The sequence below is a fragment of the Trachemys scripta genome, chromosome 12, assembly GCF_013100865.1.
Source record: "Trachemys scripta elegans isolate TJP31775 chromosome 12, CAS_Tse_1.0, whole genome shotgun sequence".
Lineage (NCBI taxonomy): Eukaryota > Metazoa > Chordata > Testudines > Emydidae > Trachemys > Trachemys scripta.
Genome location: NC_048309.1, coordinates 30,686,870 through 30,710,194, shown reverse-complemented (window position 1 = coordinate 30,710,194; position 23,325 = coordinate 30,686,870). Strand labels below are relative to the sequence as shown.

General features: G+C 45.2%; 1 protein-coding gene across 2 annotated transcripts in view; it reads right to left on the bottom strand.

Moving 5' to 3' along the window:
* Window positions 1-18,371, bottom strand: part of NDRG3 (NDRG family member 3) — a 110,946-nt gene extending 92,575 nt beyond the window's left edge. For both annotated transcript variants that reach the window (XM_034787102.1, XM_034787103.1), the window contains exon 1: window positions 18,283-18,371. In XM_034787102.1, coding sequence (XP_034642993.1) covers window positions 18,283-18,326 — 44 coding nt within the window. In that variant the 5' untranslated portion in view covers window positions 18,327-18,371. The remainder of the gene's footprint in view (window positions 1-18,282) is intronic.
* Window positions 18,372-23,325: the final 4,954 nt, after the last annotated feature.

Sequence of the window (23,325 nt, the reverse complement as noted above, 5' to 3'; positions counted from 1 at the left end):
CAAGCAGGGACTCTCTTTCCAGACCAGAGGATTATCATTGGGGATGTTGAAATGCCAACAGTGATCCTGGGAGACTGTGACAACCTGTACCCCTATGCTCACCCCTTTTACAAGACTATGATAAATTTCGTACAAAGTATGCTTTGTGAACTATCATTTGAAAATTCATTATTTACTGATCATTATTGTCCTAGTAAAATATAGTGTGGTAACACTGTATGTAAAGTTATAGGATTCTACTATATGATATTACCAGAGACAGGTTCTGAGAATGGGGAAGAGTCACAAGCCAGTTCCCCACAGACAAAAGGTTAGCCGACACCTCAGTCAGGTGTCAACAAAATCAAATGTACTACCACCTGTTAAGTGGCCATTCTTTCGCAGGAAAGAGGATGTGGGTGAAAATCTAGATATTGACAAAAGAAACAGCTGGGAGGTTCCCATTCACACAGACTTGATGTTTCCTGAACCTCAGCTGGAGAGGATTCTCAAAAAAAGAGAAAGGGCTAGAAAAGGAGAGAGGAGAAGCCACAAATTGTTCCTACTTTTTCTCTACCTACAACACCTGAAATACAAGGGCAACAGCTTTGGACTGAGGGAGGGATACTGACTGAAAGATACATCCAGTAAGACTGCTAAAATATGTGGTTAGAGACACTTTGCTTTGAATTCACTTAGCTTCTTAAGTTGGGTATTAGTTGCATTTTACTTTTTATTTTCTTGTATCCAATTCTGACTTTTATGCCTCATTACACGTAGTCACTTAAAATCCATCTTCTGTCATTAATAAACTTGTTTTTTGTTTTATCTAGACCAGCGTGTTTGGACTGAAGTGTTTGGGAAACTCCATTCGGGATAACAGGATTTGTGCGTATCATTTTCTATTAATAAAATGACAGACTTTATGTGAGCTTGTGTTGTCCAGGAGAGAGCTGGGCAGTACAAGATGTACATTTCTGGGGGAAGTCTGGGACTGGGAATTCGCTGGTGTTTCTCTGCAGTGCAATTCAAGGGTGGCTGGCCGTAGCACTCTTGCAGTATATCTGGGAGTAATTTATCTGCTGGAGGCTGAGAGAGAGCTGGCCAGAAGTGGCTGCTCTCACAGCAAAGCAGTGTAAAAGGCACCCCAGGTTGGAGAACTGAGGGGGGGACAGCTGTTCATCAGTCCAGATTAAACCCTCGGAAGTGTCACAGAGATCCAGCCTACCCCTTATTCCTGTGACTCATGAAACCGTATACTGGCCACCTCGAAAGCAGCAAGGAGCGCTTCAACAACAGGCTCAGCAGGTGTAGAATGACAGCTCAATGTGCCTTTGGACATTTGAAAGGCCACTGGTGATGTCTACTCATGAGATTAGACCTCAGTGAAGAAAATATCCTCATGGTCATAGCTGGCTGCTGTGTGCTTCATAATATCTGAGGCAAAGGGGAAGAAGTCCAGTGTGGAGGGAGAGACCTTCAAGGCCACATTTGCAACTGCTAAAGGAACAATGGACAGAGATACGATTATGAGTGCATTCACTCCCCTTGATCTACACAAGTTATAAGCACAACAGTCTCACTTCTCCTTGGGATTCACAGAGCACAGCAGCAGCCCCAGCCATGGTGAGTACGGCCTGGGGGAAAGGGGGCGAGTTGAGACAATAAGTGGCAGTAGCCTACGGCCATCTGTGTATACAGACAGGGCAACTGAACTGAATACTGCCACTGTTTTCACCAGCAGTGGTGATTTTAGCTGATATCTCGCTCCTGTGGGTAACAGAGGCTGAAAGGGAACAGTTACTGCATGCGTTCTGCTGCAGACTCTGTCCGTATGCTGCTAGTCTGTGTGCTGCAATGATGCCTGATGAAGTAACTGCTGACTGGCATGGAAAAGTATCCTACTGCAGTGGAAGAAGTGGCAGCCCTCCCCAGAAATCTTTGGCAGAGGATTGCAGACTACCCCTAGCAAAGTTTCCTTGAGATCTCTATGGAGGATTCATGGGATGTCCTGGCGCACATAAACTATTCCGCAGGGCCCCCTCTGCCTAGCTGTAACGGGGAATGAGAAGCAGATAGCAACTCTACCTCTACTGGTTATTTCACCACTTGGCGACCCCCTAAAGCCTGCTTGTGGCCCCCCAGGGGGCCCCAGACCCCTGGTTAAGAACTACTGCCATAAATCTCTCATTTGGTTTACATATGCCACATTACTCATTCCAGCCCCTCCCTTAAGGCTTCTAAATTTTACCCTCTAGGCTTCAGATCCTTACGCCTGGGGGAATTTTATGCCACTGCGCATGCGCAGAATTCATGTCCCCCACAGATTTCTTTGCTTCCCCACATAAAAATGCCATTCTGACAGGGAAGCTGCAAGAGAAATCACGCACCATTTTCTAACTGCACAGGTACATTGTTTCAGGCACCCAGAACAGCTGGCAGAGAAGTAAATCAAGGCAGGGCTGGGGACATCCCAGCCAGTGGCTCCTACCCTGAGCCAAGATCAGCTGCTAGTCAGAGCTGGGCTGGAGGCAGGAGAGGATGGGACTTCCTCTTCCCCTGCAATTTGTAGATGGGGCTGTGTCAGATCGACACCCAAGAAAGCTCCCCCACCTGCAGGAAGCTCAGCATCCTCCCCTGCTTCCTGCCCACATCGCTTCTCAGCTGCAGGGGGAGGGGTCACGGTGCAGGGAGCTGCTCCCCCATCTGCCCAACCCCTGTGCATCTGGACCTTCCATACCCAAACACCCCTGCCAAGCCTCACCCAGAACCCCCTTAGCTCTCCATACTCAAACCCCACCCCACTGAACCTCAACCCCTGCACCCAGATCACCCCCCACTGAACTCCTTGTACTCAAACTGTCACCCTGATGAGCCTGAGTGCACACATCCAGATCCCCACACCACTGATCCCCAACTAGCTGCACCCAGACCCCTCCACTGAACCCAACCACTTTCACTTGGAAGCCCCTGCAGAGTCCCATTGCCCCTGCACCTGGAACACCCCCCCCCAACAAGCCTGTGCATCCAGATCCCCACACACATACACCCCGAGACCCCTCACTGAGCGGCCTACACCTTGACTGTCCAACATAGAATCCTCTTACCCCACATCTGGATCCCCCATACTGAGCCCCTCCACACTTGGATCCCTGCCCCACACCTGGTGCACCAGCACAGAGGGGTCATCACATGGAGCGCACACAGCCTCTCAAAGGTTATGAAACATTCAGCAATGGCCCCAGTCTTGCTGTATGCAGGACACAACCGTTCCCATTTGTGGATTTTTGGAGAGGTGGGGCCCCCTAGTGTGGGGTTCTGCTTCCGCCATCCATCAAGGCCAGTTTATGCTCTCTCTCTTTTTCCCTCTCCTCCATTTCTTTGTGTCTCAGTTCCAGGACAGCTTTTTGCCTCCCTGCTTCTGCCTCCATTTCTTTGGCTTGCAGTTCCAGAGCAGCTTTTTGCCTGGCTACTTTGGCTTGCAATTCCATGGCTTGCTTCTGGGCTTCCATGGCCTTCTCGTTGGCTGCTTTTAGTCTGGCTTCTTCTGCTTCCTGTTCTTTTATCTGCAATTGTCTTAATTCCACCCGACTCTGATGCATCTTTTCATTTTCTTCTATCTGTAATCTGTAAAGCTCCAGCATTTTGGTAGATTCAATTGGACTCATTTTCTGCCCCTACTTCCCTTGCCCAAAATAAGCAAACAGAAAACCTAGTAACTACTTTGTCTGTTCTCTAGCCACACTTAAAACTCACTTAAAATCTCCACCACTGTGATGAGTTCCCCCCCCTTCTGGGGTGCCACCTGATGTACTGGGGTCCCACTGAGACCACCTGTTACACCAGCCTGGGCTCCCACACCCTGTCCTGCTAAGTCAGGCACTCAAGCCTCCTCTAGCACATACCCAGCTGCAGAAAGACACACACACACTGAAATCAGCACTGCATGGGAAGGCTTCAGCTAGGGAATTGCCCAGCACTCAAGTACACTCCCCCTCTAGAGAGTAAACCCAAAATTATATGGTCTTGCACTGCACAGAGAACTGTACAGCGTGAGCTAATTGAAATCCGTCCTCTCCCTTAATGTGGAGAGAGATATGCACAGCTTTTTGCACCCCCGCACCCTACCCCCCGTTATGAATTACACAAACTGGGTTTAAAACAAAAAAAGTTTATTAAGTACAAGTAGAAGATTTTAAATGATTATAAGGGATAATCAACAGATCAGATTACCTTAGTAAATAAACAAAAACTGCAAACTACAATCCAATGAGATATTAATATCTAGCAAATCAAAACTTTTAGAATGATACCTCACAAGACATACTTTATACAAAACATATCCTAATTACATGACAGTGGTGAATATTTGGGTGTCAGGGTATCAACCTAACTACGTCAAACTAAGTGCTACATCTCTTGCCGAGGTGTAGCGAGTGAGTTGCATAGGCGGGAGGAATGTTGTAGTGTAGAAGCTTATACAGTTAGTTGCGTTGACCTAATGCTGTAATGTAGACCAGGCCCCAGAGTCCCAGCCTCTCTGAACCCATCACCAACAGAACAGCCATCAGCTCTAAGGCCATTTTGAAGCAACATGATCTTGGTCTTGTGGCACATGGTAACCGACAGCCCCCATACAAACAGTCAGTCTGCTCCTTTTTGCCCATGTGCTCCAGCTGCAATATTCCAGCACTTGCCCTAGTCAGGCTTCTGTGTGTTGACTGTCTCAACTATCAGCTCATTGCTAGTGGTTGAGCAACAACCAAAGTTGATAGCCCTAGATTGATTAAGGCTTCAAAGCCATCAGAACATTCAACTAGGTGCCATGTCTTGAATAGTAAACTGATGTTCTAGCCCATCATGAAAGTTACACTATGAAATGAAGGTCATAATGAAGGTTACAATCCAAGATGGAAGCTGCAATACAAAATGGTGTTCACAATTTTAGACAGACACACACTGTCAGAGAGGGGACATTTAATGGGGCAATTCTCCTGTAGACACCTCCCCTCCTATCTGTTACCTCATAACACTTCTGTGACAGCTACACCAGTTGCTTCTATAGGCATGGTATTCATGGATTTTCACTTTCTTCAAGGCAGTTTAGCAACTGGAAACAATCAGCAGTAACCAGCATCCTGTGTCCAGACAGAGCTTTGCAGACCAGGTTGGGAATTCTACAGTATTTCCATGGTGCTTATTACTGTAGTGTTAGAGCACTAATATTGATGCTAGAGAGACAAGGTGGGTGAGGTAATATCATTTATTGGACCAACTCTGCTGGTGAGAGAGACAAAGCTTCTGAGCTTCTATGTAAGCTCAAAAGCTTGTCTCTCACCAACAGAAGTTGGTCCAATAAACGATATTACCTCACCCCCCCAGTCTCTCTAATATCCTGGGACCAACACGGTTACAACACTGCATACAATATTGATTGTGTCATTCCCACGTACTGGCAAGGACCAAGTCTATTGAGTCATTGCAAAATATAGCATGATGCTACAGGATTGTGAAAAAGCCATTCCTCTCTCAATTGCTCAGCTTACACTTGCTTTATCCTTGTGGTATCACCATTGCAGTAGTTCTCCAGTCACCATATAGTCTTGTTGCCTAAATAGGACTTTCTAGTATAAAAACAAGCAGTTAGGAAAAACACAACTTTCAAGCTACCTTTATACACCCTAAAACAATAAGGACACATTCATTTCCCTCTTCTGCAGATCACCTTTAGTACTGCCCTGCAGATTTAAGACTTCTCACCTGCAGGTAACAACTTTTAAATTCAAATAAAAACAAACAAATCCTATAAATTTCTTCTGGATGAAAATATTGTATCAATTTCAGCCAAGCATGAATCAAAATTTCTCCTTTACCTACTATTCAAAAATACAAAACACCTACACAAAATGAAAAATAAACCTTATTGGCTAAATAATAGTACTCTAAATCTAGTGTAGTCAAAAGCCACTGTTAGAAGCAGAAGCCTCCAATTTTATTTCTGCACAGACACAATCAGAAAGACCTAATTAAACAGAACAGCTTTCACTGTGTAACTTATGACAGCTGTTGAGTCAATATAGAAACTTCCAAGAATACTGCCCAAAAGTCTGTTTAGCAGTCAGTAAACTTCTCTATTTTTGTTGCACTTTACAAGGACATTAACTTAAACCCAGTCAATTTCAAAATAGTTTCAGGTACTTCACTTGCCTGAGTCCTGCTGCCAGAATCTATGGTTTTACAATTACAGTCTTATTTAAGAATACTTTTCTCTTTCCTGTTGCTTTGTAAGAGAACCACACAAACTAAAGGTGAAAATTACAATCCAATGAAACTGACCATCCACAGTGTAATACATGCACAAAATTCATAACAAAATGAAAGGCATTTTTCATTGTCTAATCTTTCAGTTATAGGAAACTCGGGCATCAGTTGCAAGAGAAATGGGTACAATTTTTCAGACAAGAGTGTGATTTTTAAGTTTATTATGTTTCTTTAACTTAAGACGTCCAGGATGCATTCACAAAAATCAGAGTAATTACACACATGCCTGGTATACACACCAATTTGTACCAATACAGGTGTGATTTTAATACTTAGTTAAATCAGTGCAAATTTGAATGTAAACACTTTTATTAGCTTAAAACTGGGATTACATTGATTTAAAATTGAGCCTGTAAATTTACAGTTTTAAACTGATACAAAAGTCCACACATAAAAATTGAATTGGTTTAGTTAAACAAGGTGTGGACAGAGGCAAAACTAAGTTGACCTAGATTGTTATAACTTTCTAGTTTAGACAAGCTCTACCATCCCAGCACTTCTCCCCAGTGGATATCCTGCCACTGTGAAGTAGCAGCAATCATCATGGGCCTGATGAGAGTTCAAAGGAAGACATCGCCTGGTCCACTGTCAGTTTTCATATCTTTCCTTTCCTCTTCTGAATGTTACCACCACAGCACCGTAATCTGGAGGCTGAGCCACAGGGCTTACCCCATGGACACAGCAATCAGCCACTTACTCTCATGCTGTCTACACTGACTGGAGAATGGCTCCCATAATCACATCTTGGGTGTAGCAGTACAGGTGACTGCTAACAACTGCCTACTGGAAAGTGCAGCAGAACAAGGACAGGATTAGCTGCTTCCCTCAGCCACTAGGGAAAACACAACAAGACACAATCAGTTCAGTCTGCAGGGAGCTGTGTGGGGTGGAGCAGGTAGAGCACAAGAGATATCATCAACAACACTAAGGCCATGTCTATACTGGCAGTTTTTTCACCAAACCACTTGGGGCAGTAGCATCGACAGTGAGAGCAATGCACCGTGGGTAGCAATGCACAGCTTTCCACCTTCTGCTGCTAGGTCTTGTGGAAAGGCAAAGTGGATCACAGCTCATCATGGGTCCAGGCTCAATGTCCCATGAGACATTTTTTTCCATTCCAGCATTCCATGTGCTTCCATCTTCAGTTTGCAGCATTTTTCAATGTCCCTTTGTTTTCTGCTCATCCTGCCATCTGTGTCTGAAAGAATGGATCCCGCACTGCTCTCCAATGCTCTGCTAGCTGTCAGTAGCACATTGTGAATGGCAGTGCGGTTAATTGTGAAGTTCCAAACTCAATAGGATTCACAGTTGCCTCATGTGCTGTCTGACATCGAAAGGAGCAACATTAGATTACTTTTGGCATTCACAGAACAGCTAAACATGGTGGACTGTCACTTTTGGGCTCAGGAAATGCACTGAGTGGTGGGATCGCATTGTTATGCAGGTCTGAGATGAGGAGCAGTACCTGCACAACTTTCGGATGAGGAAAGCCACCTTCCTGGAACTGTGTGCTGACCTCTCCCCAGCCCTGTGGCATAGGGACACCTAAATGAGAGCTGCCCTCTTGGTGGAGAAGTGCGTGGCAATTGCAGTGTGGAAGCTGGCGACTCCGAACTGCTACCGATCGGTCACAAATCAGTTTGGAGTCGGGAAGTCAACCGTTGGGCTGCATTAACACAAGTGTGCAGAGCCATTAATCACATCCTGCTGCGAAGGTCCGTGGCTTTTGGCAATGTGCATGAAATAGTGAACGGCTTTGCAGCAATGCGTTTCCCTAACTGCGGCTGGGCGATAGATGGCATGCATATTCCAATCTTGGCACTGGACAATCTTACAATGGAATACATCAATAGGAAGAAGTACTTCTCCATGGTGTTGCAGGCACTTGTGGACTACTGCAGGCGTTTCACTGAAATCAATGCGGGGTGGTCCGGAAAGGTGCATCATGCACGTATGTTTAGGAACACCAGTCTGGGGCTCTCTTTCCAGACCAGAAGATTACAGTAGGGGATTTTGAAATGCCCATAGTGATCCTGGAAGACCTGGTGTACCCCCTAATGCCATGGCTCATGAAGCCTTACATGGGAAACACAGATAGCAGTAAAAAGCGGTTCAACAATAGACTGAGCAGGTTCAGAATGACCCTGGAATATGTGTTTGGCATATTAAAGGCATGCTGGCGATGCCTTTATGGCAGATTAGACCTCTATGAGAATAATATTCCCATTGTCATAGCTGTGTGTTGCACACTGCACAATATTTGTGAAAGGGTGAAAACTTTGCTCAGAGGTGGACTGCTGAGGCAGAACACTTGGCTGCAGCTTTTGAGCAGCCCGATACCAAGGCTATTAGAGAGGCACAAAGGGGGGCAATTTGAAACAGGGAGGCTTTGAGACAACACTTTGAAGATGATAAACAGTAATGTATGTTGGACTACAATATTTAATGAAATGGAGTTTTGCTAGGAAGCACTCATAATTTTTGTGGCCTAGGATTCAATGTAAGCAAGTGATTTAACTGCTTGTTAATTTGTTGCTGCCATCTGCTATCACAATTTCCAAGAAATAGAGAGTTCTTATCATTCAAAAAAATTTGCTTTTATTGCACACACACACACACTCACAATTGCTGGGGGGGGAAAGAGAAGGTACTAGGGCAAGTTTGACTTTCAGAGCTGTGTGTAAGTCCAGCTATCATTTGAAAAGGTGTCCGTGGGGGTGGAGTGAACGGGAAAGCAAGAAGTCCCCGACAGCAGAAAGGAACTCTCACGTGGAATTTGGGGAGGGCATTGAAAAGAGTTTTGAATGTGCTGAAAAGGAGGGCGGGTATGCATGCATCTGCTCAGCCTGGACGGTTATAAGGGACTGTATCATCTCAGTTTGCCTCTCCATAACTTTAATCATCCTCTCAGTTGCGTCCCTAGCATAGGCCTCACTTTCTTTTCTATCCCGCATTTCAATTTCCCTCCTCTGTCTGCGTACCCTGTTTTCTGCACCTGAGCATTGCATCACCTCCCGGAACATGTCTTCCTTGCTCCATCTTGGGTGCTCTCTTATCCGGTGGAGGCACTCCGCCAGTGTGTAGGGAGTGCCTTTGAAGGTCACATCTGAATAAGCGCAAAGAACAGTACACAGAAGTATGATTGTTAAGTACATGCACAGCATTGAAACAGTACAGTAAAATACACCTCTGGTAACATACCCATCTCTTTCTCACTGATCTTTGACAAGCACACATGCTGGTGAACACCCCAAGCTTGGTGAGTTTACCCCAGGGCGTGAGATATTGTACACTGGAAGAAAATCAATATGAAAAGATCGCGGTGCAGTGGACTAGGGACAATAATCTAAATTTTCCCACCCTTTTCACAGGCAGGGGTCATTGTAGTAGATCTCATTCCTGAGTGTAAGTAGGGAAGCAAGGATGCATCTACTACACACTTGCGGCTTCCACACTTGTGCTGCTTTGGTCCCTGCGCAAGTGATTGCAGAATGGTGCGTGAAAGTTTCCTTCAATGGGGGAAAAGGAACAAAGCAGCTCTGCCAAGGAACATTCCGGAGAGGATTGGCAAGTACCTCCAGGAAAGTTTCCTAGAGATCTCTCTGGAGGATTCCTGTGAAATCTCGGTGTGCATCAACACCCTGCTCCACCATACTGCTTAGCTGCACAAGGAAATGTCCAGCACACAGAAACACAGTTACTGTTATACATTTCTATGCCTGCAACCCACCCTGCACTTCATAAACCAAAACCACTTACTAGGGGGTCTCCTCTCCTGCTTCTTGCTCTGCCGAGACTGGCTAGACACCTCCAGAGTGGAGAACCGCTCCTGACTGGACACACCACCGGGCAACCTCACCATGGACTCCACACCATCGTCTGCCTCCACCTCTTCGTCAATGACTTCGTCCTCTGGGTTAGGTCCACTTTCTGCTGGCTCCAGCCCCGCCAAAGTATCGATGGGGCTCTTTGCGGTGGAGGTGGGGTTGCCGCCAAGGATAGCATCCAACTCTTTATAAAAATGGCAGGTCTGGGGCGCAGCTCCAGAACAACACTTTGCCTCCCTCGCCTTCTGGTACACGTGCCTCAGCTCCTTGATATTTGTTCTGCACTGCAGCATGTCCCAATCATAGTCCTTTTCGCACAAGCTTTGAGAAATCTGCCTGTAGGCATTGAAATTCCTACAGCTGGGGCACAAATGGGACTGCACAGCCTCCTCTCCCCAAATACTGAGCAAATCCAGCAGCTGCACATTGATCCAAGTGGGAGAGCGTTTGCTGCATGGAGCCGCCATGGTCATCTGGGAAGATGTGATGTGAGCTCTCCACACCACGGAAATAGAAAGTGGAATTTCAAAAATTCCCATGGCTTTAAAGGAGGACAGTTGCCTACCTGGCTTCAGGGCAGCGGAGTTGAAACTGCTGACCAGAGTGGTCAGGATGGGCATTGTGGGACACTTCTGGAGGCCAATTGTGGTATCTACATTGGCACTTCAGCGACAAAACTTTTGCATAAAAGGCCCTATAACTTTTGTTGCCGAAAGTGGCATTGCAGTGTGTACACCTCCACTGTTTCATCGCCAAAAGCTGCCTTTTGGTGAAAAAAAACTCTGCCGCATAGATAAGACCTCAATTTGGAAGGATGGTAGAACTATTTCCAAGCAGACTAACTCAATCCCTCCTGTCCCCAGACTTCCATGGCAGTGAGAACGCTGAGGCCAAGGGACAGCCTACCTGGTCACTGCCAAGGCAGAAATAAGAGGTTTTACAGAAAATAATACTGCATTAAGTCCTAAGATCACTCCAGATTCTATTTGACCTCAGATACACAAATGTGTACCCACAAGTGAAAGAAACCTGAAGCCAGCCAGTACACATCAGAGTGCAGAATGTAAGGAAGGAAGCAACAGCTTGGGAAAGAGGAGATTGTCCATGGCACTTGCCTGAGAACAGTTAGAAGTCTATGCCTTGGATCAGACCCCGCTAAATTTCATATTTTGAATCTGTTTAATTATTGTGAAGAAGCATCCTCAGTCTGGATGTATACATGTGTACAATCAGGTTACTGAAAAATTAAACACCGTATTTATAGGCAATCTTAGCTGTCTAATGATAACACCTAAGCTAAGGAACATAAGTCTGCAATCTACAGAATCCCAGTGTAAACACAGAACAGCACTTCCAAAGTGTCAGGATGAGTGCCAGATGACAAAAGTTTCCTATTTCTGTCTGACTCAGAATATACTTGACAATTGCTTCAAATGGTGCTATATCAATCACTGAAGTCAAACTGTATATTGAAGGTACATTATGAATGATCAATTGTACCTCACTATTATTAAAGTTCCAACTACTTTTTTAAACTCCGATTTTAAGGCTTGTGGGGACCATTATGACCATCTACACTGGTGTCCGGAATAGCATGCACAGATCAGAGAATTTCACCCAATAATACCTGCATCAGGCCCAAATTACATTGTCCTCACTCAATGTCTGACAACTGCCCCAAATACTCTGATATCTCATTTGGAGTGGGACACAATAACATCCTTCTCCCGAAACTAGTCTCAGCCCTATGTGATCACATTCAGTCTTAGAATAAAGCTCTTTGGTATTATTTCAGTACTGATGCTGAGGCAATATTATCAATGTCAGTTAAAGTGTGATGATGAGACACCAATATTTATATTCAAAAACCAAACTAGTTCTGCTACCACAAAGTATAAAATTTCAGTACGAGTCATTTATGTGGGTTTCTCCAGTGAGAGCCTTTGTCTGTAGAGCTTGAATAATCCAAAACTGGAGCCCAAGGACCAGTCATTTATTGAGAACATTGTACAGGTTTCCATTTGCTTATCTAACTACAGCAAACATCTCTGGATAGCATTCCAGCTGCCAAGTTAAAAACAGAGTCATCAAGATGAACCAAGGCCTCCATTATTGGAGTGTTCAATAATGCAGTTAGAACAGCAGCAGGATAAAACATCTTACCTTCCTCCTTCACTACAACAATTATGCTGGGCCAAGACAGCTGTTCTACAGACAGCCCTAATACATCCAGAGCTAATCCCCAATCCCAGGTATAGCATACACAGTACAAGCATATTCTCCAAAATATGTTGTTCTCAACATAATCTGGCAGCAGTGTAAACTCTGGTTATGGAAGGTTACAATGTCAGCACTGAATAAAGCTATAGAAATAGACCTCACTAAATACTCAGCTTTTACTGTTTTAAAAAGAGACCGTGATAATCTAGGAGACAGCTATTATTTAAAGGGACACTGGATAACTAAAACTGAAAATTCACAGTGTTGGTTATTAAAGCTGAAAATGTTAACCATCTACTTTTAATCAATTTTATTGTGTACTTTTTGCACTTAGTGCAATTAAAACAGATGTATTATATTTTAGGTGTAGTCAATTTAATTTTCTGATTCTCATGCACTACCACATAGCTGCAATGTTTTGCTTGAAGATATAATGGGGGAATGTTTAAATCCAAAATGAATCCAACCTGTCTCTTTTTAAAATAATTTTGTGAAAAATTCTAATATTCAGTTCTACTTTAAAAAAAACTAATTATGGGACCTATTTGACACAGCCCCTTTAAATTCAAATGTACAGGTATGTTTTCCATCTAAAAAGATGACTAACATTAAATATGAGCTATTTAGAGCGCCACTGGAGGAGTTTTAAAGGTGACCTGTGAATAAAAAACATGAATCAAACAGCTTTTGTTAATAATGAAAAATGATCTCAGCTTACATGCAAAGTTCCATGAGGAATACAAATAGGGCTGTGTGACAAATGTGGAGACCTAAGCTGTCAGTGTCAGCGGCATTTAAACTTTCCCAGCTCTTATGGTTGCAAAGATAGCCTTCTAAATGTGAACCAAGTGTAACTGATGTAATGTCACCTGCTTGAGTCTGCAGACAGACAGCTCCAGTGCCTCTGTTACTGCTCATAGGCAAGTTTTAAGGATGAACACTTATTTTGTTCCCAGTCTAGAGCTTCCTCCAGCTTCCCAACCCTGTACAGTGTAACCCATAACCTAGTTCACCAGAAAAGCTCAAGTTTTCTGGAGAGAGCCTCCCAATGACTCTATTGAAATCCCACTTTTTATTCTATTGAAATCCCATTTCAGCTGTTTGCTCAGTCACACTCCCATAGTCTCTGCCACCACTCCCTACTGTGCCTGCCCTAGAAACAATCAAGTTCACAATTATCTGTGTGCTAAACCCAGTACTTTATCACCCATCAGTCTCTCCTCATGAGCTGTGCACATTAGGACAAAACAAAACAAAAACATGCTGTTGCACAATTTGCACTCTCTTGGGTTTGGAGGACACCAGACTCCAATAGGGAGGAGGGCAGACAGAGCACCGAGGCAGTGGGGCCTTTAACTCCTAACTCAGTGAGGGAGAGGGTGCTGGATGTCTCTAAAGGGCAGACAAAGATCAAAAGGATGGCAGGGGGAACTGCCAATTCTCACACCATGGTAAGTTTCCCCCAGTATAATCTCCCATCCTCTCACACCGCACTGCAACCCAACTGTGCTTCCCAAACATGATTTCCCACCCTCCCTGCAGACCTTCCAAGGTACAATCCACACCAGTGAGGTGCTGTGTAACCACCTGCCCTGCAACCTGGGTGCCTTACAATGCTTTGCTTTTGTAGCTCTCCCCCAAGTTGCTCACAAGCAGCCTGCCAACATATAAATCACTCCCCAAATATCTGTGTGCAGCCACAGCCAGGATCCAGAACCCCTGATTTCTGCAGCCTGCCAGCAAACACCAGCCACATCCTGGCTCCCATCAGCCTTGGTTACTATTTTCCCAACACACGCCCAATTCCAAATTTCCCCCCAAAACATGTATGTCCAGCTCTCTCCTGGACAGCCCAGATACATGAGGTCCATTGTCCCTCTAAGGGCACAATACACAACAGCTTACCACCTTAAATGGAGTTACCCAAACAGTTTAACTTATAAACACACTGGATTTGATTAAACAAGAAAACAAGTTTATTAACAAAAGAAAATAGGATTTTAAATGCATTTAAGTGCAGGTATTACAGTTAGAAATGGTTACAAAAAACCCAAATGCTTTCTGATGCTAAAACTTAACAAACTAGGCTTGATTTAAGGCAAAGTTCTTACCCATATGCGCCTGTCAGCATTACTGACCAGCCTTTTTGGTCAGGACCCCTCCCCCAAAGTCCAACAGTTTTTTTTTTTGTCTTCTTAGATGCGGGGGGGAGGGGGTCTTTTGGGGTGTTTGCCCCTCACCTTTATATCTCATTTCCCCCTTTGAAATGCAAGCTCTTGAGAGTTATTTCTAGGTAAAAGTTCTTTCCAGCTGCGGGCCAGCTGGCATGAAATCTCCTGGTGAAGAGTCTCAGGCTATTTTTTCACATTCCTGTTTGCCAAAATGCACACTTTCTTTGTCCTCTGCCTTTCCCCTTTCATTCTCTGAGGACTCTGTTTACTGTTTATATGTAAATTTGAGGTAAACACAAATCCCTTTAAGACCTGCTTGGCCTGTTTTGCCGAATTGTTGCTTCATGAGTTTAAACATGCCCTACCAACACCACTTTAGATATAATTCATAACTTTACATAGAATGATCCCAAACACATTTCACCATGATATTATTGACCAGTGAATTATGAGTTTTCCAATGATACCTTACAAGGTATACTTTGTGCAAAGTATATTACAGAAATGTGTTGGCCACTGGGTGAATACAGGGTGCATTCAGTCACACCCTCTCAAACTCCTTCTAGTCCACAGTAAAATGGGTCACTCTCCTACAGCCTTTGGGCTCCCTCCTCAACAAGGCCTAATAATACTGTGCTCTCAGACCTGCTGCTAACTTGAGTGGGGAGATATTGGACCAAGCAGTAGAACCTAAGTCTCTTCCATGGCAATGCAACTTCCCAACCTGTGCCACAAGACCAACTGTCAGACCGTCTTTATTATTCATGTAACTGAATGCTTGCAACCTTCCTTAGAAGTGACAGTGTTGCACATGGGGTTGTCTGGTCCAAACAGTTGGGCTCTTACAGCACATAATTTTATGAGAATGTTTAATATGGTCCCAGAAGCACTTAATTTAACAACCACCATATTTTTGAATAACTCATTCTGCCTTACATTAATATCAGGTAAATGTAGACACAGAGCCAAATGAAGTTGCAAATGAGGAAAAAATTGTCACAACCAACTCCTCTCTCCACTCACAACTAGACAAAACCTCACTGATTTAAGGAACAGCTTGTTTTCATCTCCCAAAAATTATTACATTTAGACAGATTTTGCATACTCCTGATGTGCTGAATTCCTTCCTATTCAGCACATCAGAGGCTCTCAGCACAATATTTTAAAGCCATTTGATTTTTTTTAAATTTGCAGCTGACCTTCAATGAAGTCAGAGAGATCAAGAAAAAAAATCAATATATCAGTGACTAAGGTTTATCTGTGCTGTAGTTTTCCCCAGCATCATGAAGGCTTCCATAACAATAGCCTCCCATGGATGATTTCAATGAATAAATCATATCCATCTGTAAACTAGATGGAGAACACAGCCTTAAAATATACTTTTAAAAATGGGAATATAGAGATTATTTACTAAAAACATGGCATGAAAACCACTTAGGGGAGGAGCTAAAAACATAATTCAGGCAAACCTACCCTTTCATGTTTCTAGCCCTTCTGTTTGCAAAGAAACCCTTTGGAATGAGACACCAAGGCTGTGCTAAGTTTGCTGACAGACAGTGCCAATGCTTATTCCCCAGCAGCAGCAGAGTGAAACTAATGTGACAGTTGCATTACCGCTCAGTGTTCTGTCATGTCAATTTCATTCTGCTACTTGGGAAAACCTTGAGTAGCAACAGATGCAAGCACTGGAGCACACCCCAAAAAACAGAAGATGGGGAAGGTGTAGTAAAAAAAAAAAAAAAAAAATCAGCCCGCCCTAAACAATCAGATCTGGCTAACATGGAGAAGACATCTGGCTTCTCTCCTTTTCAGCAAGGAGAGGTAGGCAGAGGCTTTACACAACATGAAGCCCAGGATCAGGCATAACATCCTGGTAGGAACTGGAGCACCCTCCCCAATACAAGAAGCCAGAGATGAGACTGAACTTCTCAGACATTTGGGCCCTGGACCTCACTTCTCGACTGTCTTCTCCCTTCCCTTTTTTTCCCCCCTATCAGTCCCAGTTTGGGAGATTTCTGGCAGCCCAGGTTAAATATCACTCCTTCAAAGAGGAATTAGCAGTTTCCTGCACTGCATTGAAGCTAGAAAACTGGGAAAGAATCCTTTCTGCAAGTATCCAGTTACTTAACACAGGTGATGTGCAGAAGCCAACATTTCCAGTATCAGATTACCAAATTTACAAGCTATTCCCCTCTAGGAGTGGGGTCTTACGATTTTTATCTGAACGCATTATTTACAACTCAAGCAGGGATAAAAGGACCCTATTACAACTTAATCCATTTCTAATGGAGATTTTCTGCTCACATTTGAAAATCCCAGGATCAGTGTTGATGGAGATGAAGGCCAGAGAACTGGAATACCAGAAGTTTGAAACCTTAGATCTTTTGGGAGCTGGAGTTAATTGGAAAAAAAATTGCCAAAAAGTCAACTAGCACCATTAAGAGGTCTGAAGAAATTCACCAGCAGCCCGTATTACAATCCATTTGCCTGACCATGAGATAACTTTTGTTAAGGTATGAGGGTATGTCTATAGCAGGGGTTGGCCATCTTTCAGAAGTGGTGTGCTGAGTCCTCATTTATTCACTCTAATTTAAGGTTTTGCGTGCCAGTAATACATTTTAACTTTTTGAGAAGGTCTCTTTCAATAAGTTTATAATATATAACTAAACTATTGTTGTATGTAAAGTAAATAAGATTTTTAAAATGTTTAAGAAGCTTAATTTAAAATTAAAATGCAGAGCTGCCCCAGACTGGTGGCCAGGACCCGGGCAGTGTGAGTGCCGCTGAAAATCAGCTCGCATGCCGCCTTTGGCACATGTGCCATATGTTGCCTACTCCTGGTCTATAGTTAAAATACTACAGCAGCAGCACCACCACTGTAGGTTAAAGGCTTCGTTTACACTAGCACTTTTGTTGGTCAGGGTGTGAAAAAACACTCCCCTGACCGACATAAGCTTCACAGACAAAAGCACTGGAGTGGACACTGCTATGTCAGAGGGAGACGCTGTCTCACCGACATAGCTACTACCACTCTTTGGGGGTGGTTTAATTATGCCAGCTGGAGCGCTCACTCCCATCAGCATAGAGCAGCTACGCAGGAGACCTTACAGCGGCGCAGTCACTGCTGTAAGGTCCCTAGTGTAGACACAGCCTCAGTGTAAACGCTATGCCAAAGGAAGCGGTTCTCCCTACAGCATAGGTACCCACTTCCCCGAGAGGTGAAGAATTATTCTGTGGACCAACGCTGTCTACGCGGACGGTCTGGGCGATAGATTACCTCCCTCACACGCCTGCGACACAACTATACCAACGTGAGCTCCCAGCGCAGACTGGCCCTGAAACTATAGACAGGGTGGAGAGCTACCGCCCATCCCCGCCGCTTGCTCGGGTGCCCCTGCCTGGCTGCGCCCAGGGAGCCCCCAGGACTCCCATGGGAAGTTCCCCATTCGTTCCTCCCTTTCTCCTGAATCGCGTCCTGCCCTTCGGCCTCGCGCCGCCTAGGGAAGGGACCGTCCCGCCCTCGGTGCCCGGGGAGCGCCTGCCACGGACACCCCGCCGCCGGGACCACCCCAGCGCAGGCACGGGCTGCAAGGCGCCGGGGCGCTCGCCCGGCGCGGACCCTGCTGCACAGCGGGCGGGGAGAGCCCAGAGCCCGCAGCGCCCACCCCGCCCGAGCTGCGGAGACCGGCGGTGCCGCCCGCCCAGTATCTGGGAAGGGGGCGCTCTGCGCCCGGGCCCGCGAGAGAGCCCCGCCCGGCTCTTACCCGGCTCGCAGGGGAAGAGGCAGCTCCGGCGCTGGCAACAGCATGTGTGAGTGCTGAGCGCGCCTGCGCACTGCACGGCAAAGCGCTCCGGGCTCCCGCACGTGCGCAGAGCCGTGGCAGGTCTCAGAACTACAAACAAGATGGCGGCGGCGCGGAGGGAAAAGGGAAATCGCGCTGCGAACCGGAGGGCGGGGCTGTGTGGGCAGCGGCTCCTCTTCCCTCGATCCCCCGGGGGCTGGCTCCCTGCCCAGGGCAGGGCCGAGCTGGGGTCACGGCCTAGCAGGGCCAGTGCCGCTACGGGGCCCGGGTGGGCTCTGGGTTCCCCCCGCCCCAGCTCGCTGCGGCGCTGGCAGGAAAGACTCCCTGGAACCTGGTCCTGGCTGCGGAGCAGACACTGAGCCCCCAGCCCATCGCGGCTAGGATGACCGCCTGTCCCGTTTTTAAAGGGACAGGCCTATTTTTTGTGACTTTTTCTTATCTAGGAGCCTATTACCCCCCACTCCCGTCCTGTTTTTTCACAGTTGCTATCTGGTCACCCTAATCGCGGCCGGGCGGCGCTATCCCCGCCTGGCTCCGAGCCCCTGGCCCATCACAGCCCACCTTGGCCTGGCTCGGTTCTTCAGGCCTTTGTGCCTCTCTACCTCTGCACCTGGGCAGGAACCTGGGGCAACAAGGGAAGGATGGCTAGGGGAGAGCGCTGCAGTGCGTCACCTCAGCGACACAGGCCACTGGGAGCACAGCACCCATCCTCTGCACTGGCTTCCCGTACAATGGCAGCTCAAGTTTAAGGTCTCAGTGCTTAGCTTTACAGCGTCCCATGGAGTCTGAACAGACTGGTTAAAGCTCAGGGACAAAGAGCGTGGTCAACAGTTTCGCCCCTGTGGCATACTCAGTGGAATGGACCTTTCAACAATACCAGTCTTTTTGTTTATTGCCTGGGACTGGTCCATGATTTTTACTAAAAATAACCATGACAAAAGCTTAGCTTTAACTATTACATATGGCATAATCTAATTCCATGCAGAATACTGTAGTTTGCACAGTCCCTTCTGAGCAAAGCAGGTAGAGGACAACTCTCGTTCCCTCTCACAGTGGGTTCAGTCACATATTAATGGAGCATAACAGTAGGTCTGATGGTTAAAATTGCTACACTTCTGGCAAAGTACCTATGGTTTCCCAAACAGATTGAGGTGGGTATATTAAAAATCCTTCCTTAATACCTCTACAAGTGCTCAGACCTATTCTGAGCAAAGTTAGATGACATAGGCCATGTCTATACCGCACTTTCACCGTTAAAACTTTTGTCGCTCAGGGATGTGAAAAAACACCCCCCAAAGGACAAAAGTTATAATGACAAAAAGCGCCAGTGTGGATAGCGCTTAGTCGGCGGGAGATACGCTCCCAGCAACAAAGCTACCACCTCTCATTGGAGGTGGTTTTATTTTGTTGCCAGGAGAGCACCTACTAGCCTGTGTATACTGGAGCTCCCAACGATACCGACTCAGAAGGAGCTTAACTGATGTTAGTCACAGTAGGAACTGTTTTAAATTTCTTTGTGTAGACAATACTATAAATCAGCTATAATTGATGAGGAATGTAAGTGTGCAATGCAGATTACATGGGTTTCAAATACTGGAATCCTCTCTCCCACCCAGCAGTGTGAAAGCAAGGCACACTGGGATTTGGAGTCAGTAAGCAGCCTTTTCTTTCGGGGCAGCGCAGTCCAGTGGCTGGAGTCAGTTAGCAGCCCTTCCTCTCTCAGTTAACCCTTTCGGGGCTGATGTGGGGTAGGTACACACCATCACAATGTAGCAGTATCAGAGAGGTAGCTGTGTTAGTCTGGATCTGTAAAAAGCAACAAAGAGTCCTGTGGCACCTTAAAGACTAACAGATGTAGTGGAGCATAAGCTTTCGTGGGTGAATACCCACTTCGTCAGATGCATGTGTAGCAGGAGACTTAAATCGGCAGGAGGAGCATTGCAGTGTGTACACCTCCACTGTTCTGTCGATGAAAGCTGCCTTTTGTTGACAAAACTGTATAGTGTAGACAAGACCTTAGGCATCTAAGAACTGGATTCACAAAAGCCAGCAAGCTGAGCAGAGAGCCACCTAAACAAGACAATAGGAAATGCCAAAGCCCTGCCCCTCAAAGGGAGTTAGGTGCCTAATCAGAGGGAAGTGCCTGTATCGATTTAGGATTCATAGCCATGAACCCTCTCAGGAGGGTGGGGAGGTCTGAGTAGCTCTTAGCATCTGAGATAGTGATGTTGGACCTGGGGATGAAAGAATCAAGGAGGATGTTGCAACACTTGAGGCAGGAGCAGACTGAGGCATGGAGCAAAGTTATAGAATCATAACATCCCATAATATGCTCAAGGTTTAGCTGATCGCCATATTTGGGGTCAGGCTGGGGAGTCTTGCCCACATTCGCTTATGATTCTATGTTAGATTCTATGTTAGGTGGGGTGGGATCTGAGTTACTACAGAGAATTCTTTCCTAGGTATCTGGCTGATGAGTCTTGCCCACATGCTCATAACATCCCATCACAGGCCATTGGGCATATTTACTGCTAATAGTCAAAGATCAATTAATTGCCAAAATTAGGCTATCCCATCATACCATCACCCCCCATAAACTTATCAAGCTTAGTCTTGAAGCCAGATATGTCTTTTGCCCCCACTGCTCCTCTCAGAAGGCTGTTCCAGAACTTCACTCCTCTGATGGTCAGAAACTTTCATCTAATTTCAAGTCTAAACTTCCTGATGGTCAGTTTATATCCATTTGTTCTTGTGTCCACATTGGTACTGAGCTTTAATAATTCCTCTCCCTCCCTGGTATTCTTCTGATATATTTATAGAGAGCAATCATATCTCCCCTCAGCCTTCTTTTGGTTAGGCTAAACAAGCCAAGCTCTTTGAGTCTCCTTTCATAAGACAGGTTTTCCATTCCTCGGATCATCCTAGTAGCCCTTCTCTGTACCTGTTCCGGTTTGAATTCATTCTTCTTAAACATGGGAGACCCGAACTGCACATAGTATTCCAGATGAGGTCTCACCAGTGCCTTGTATAATGGTACTAACACCTTCTTATCTCTACTGGAAATACCTCGCCTGATGCATCCCAAGACTGCGTTAGCTTTTTTCATGGCCATATCACATTGGCGGCTCATAGTCATCCTGTAATCAACTAATACTTCGAGGTCCTTCTCCTCCTATGTTACTTCCAACTGATGCGACCCCAGCTTATAACAAAAATTCTTGTTATTAATCCCTAAATGCATGACCTTGCACTTTTCACTATTAAATTTCATCCTATTGCTATTACTCCAGTTTATGAGGTCATCCAGATCTTCCTGTATGATATCCTGGTCCTTCTCTGTATTGGCAATACCTCCCAGCTTTGTGTCATCCGCAAACTTTATTAGCACGTTCCCACTTTTTGTGCCAAGGTCAGTAATAAAAAGATTAAATAAGATTTGTCCCAAAACCGATCCCTGAGGAACTCCACTAGTAACCTCCCTCCAACCTGACAGTTCACCTTTCAGTATGACCCACTGTCGTCTCCCCTTTAACCAGTTCCTTATCCACCTTTCAATTTTCATATTAATCCCCAGCTTTTCCAGTTTAGCTAATAATTCCCCATGTGGAACCGTATCAAATACCTTACTGAAATCAAGGTAAATTAGAACCACTGCGTTTCCTTTATCAAAAAAAATCTGTTACCTGCTCAAAGAAGGAGATCAGGTTGGTTTGGCATGATCTACCTTTTGTAAAACCATGTTGTATTTTGTCCCAAGTACCATTGACCTCAATGTCCTTAACTACTTTCTCCTTCAAAATTTTTTCCAAGGCCTTGCATACTACAGATGTCAAGTTAACAGGCCTGTAGTTACCCGGATCACTTTTTTTTCCTTTCTTAAAAATAGGAACTATGTTAGCAATTCTCCAGTCATAGAGTACACTCCCTGAGTTTACAGATTCATTAAAAATTCTTGCTAATGGGCTTGCAATTTCATGTGCTAGTTCCTTTAATATTCTTGGATGAAGATTATCTGGGCCCCCGATTTAGTCCCATTAAGATGTTAGAGTTTGGCTTCTACCTTGAATGTGGTAATATCTACCTGCATATCCTCATTCTCATTTGTCATCCTACTATTATCCCTAAGGTCCTCATTAGCCTCATTAAAGACTGAGGCAAAGTATTTGTTTAGATATTGGGCCATGCCTAGATTATCCTTAACCTCCCTCCATCCTCAGTGTTCAGTGGTCCCACTTCTTTCTTTGTTTTCTTCTTATTTATATGGCTTTAGATCCTTTTACTATTTGTACTCCAGTCATGACTACTATTCCACAATGTTTCTGTTATCCCTATAATATCTGGTTTTACTTCCTGCACCAGTAACTCTAGTTCCTCCATTTTGTTACCTAGGCTCCTCGCATTGGTGTACAAATATCTTAATTTTTGCTGTTTGGCTTCGCTCACATTCTTTACCTGATTAGGCTCAGACATTCTACTGCCAGTATCACCTATTAGACTGGTATCTACACTACCCTTCCTCTTTATGTCCATTCTCCTACCCACGGCTTACTCTGTTTTCTTCCCTCTCAATGTTAAAATCCAGCGTGGAGATTACCTGGACATCTCCCCCCAATTCCTAGTGTAAAGCTCTCTTAATCAGTTGTGCCAGCTTCCATCCTAGAAGTCTATTTCCCTCCCTACTCAGGTGAAGTCCATCCCGAGAGAACAGTCTTTTGTCCATGAATGCCTCCCAATGGCCATACATCCCAAAGCCCTCCTTATAGCACCACTGCCTAAGCCATCTATTGATCATCATAATCTTGTCATACCTTTGTTGCTCTTCTCTAGGAACAGGCAGAATCCCACTGAAGATCACCTGAGCCTCGATTTCCTTAAGCGTCTTCCCTAGCCTGGCATAGTCTCTCTTTGTATGTTTCAGTGAGAATCTAGCCGTATCATTTGTTCCTACATGAAGAACAATCAGTGGATTCTTTCCCGCTCCCGTTATGATCCTCTTTAGCCTCA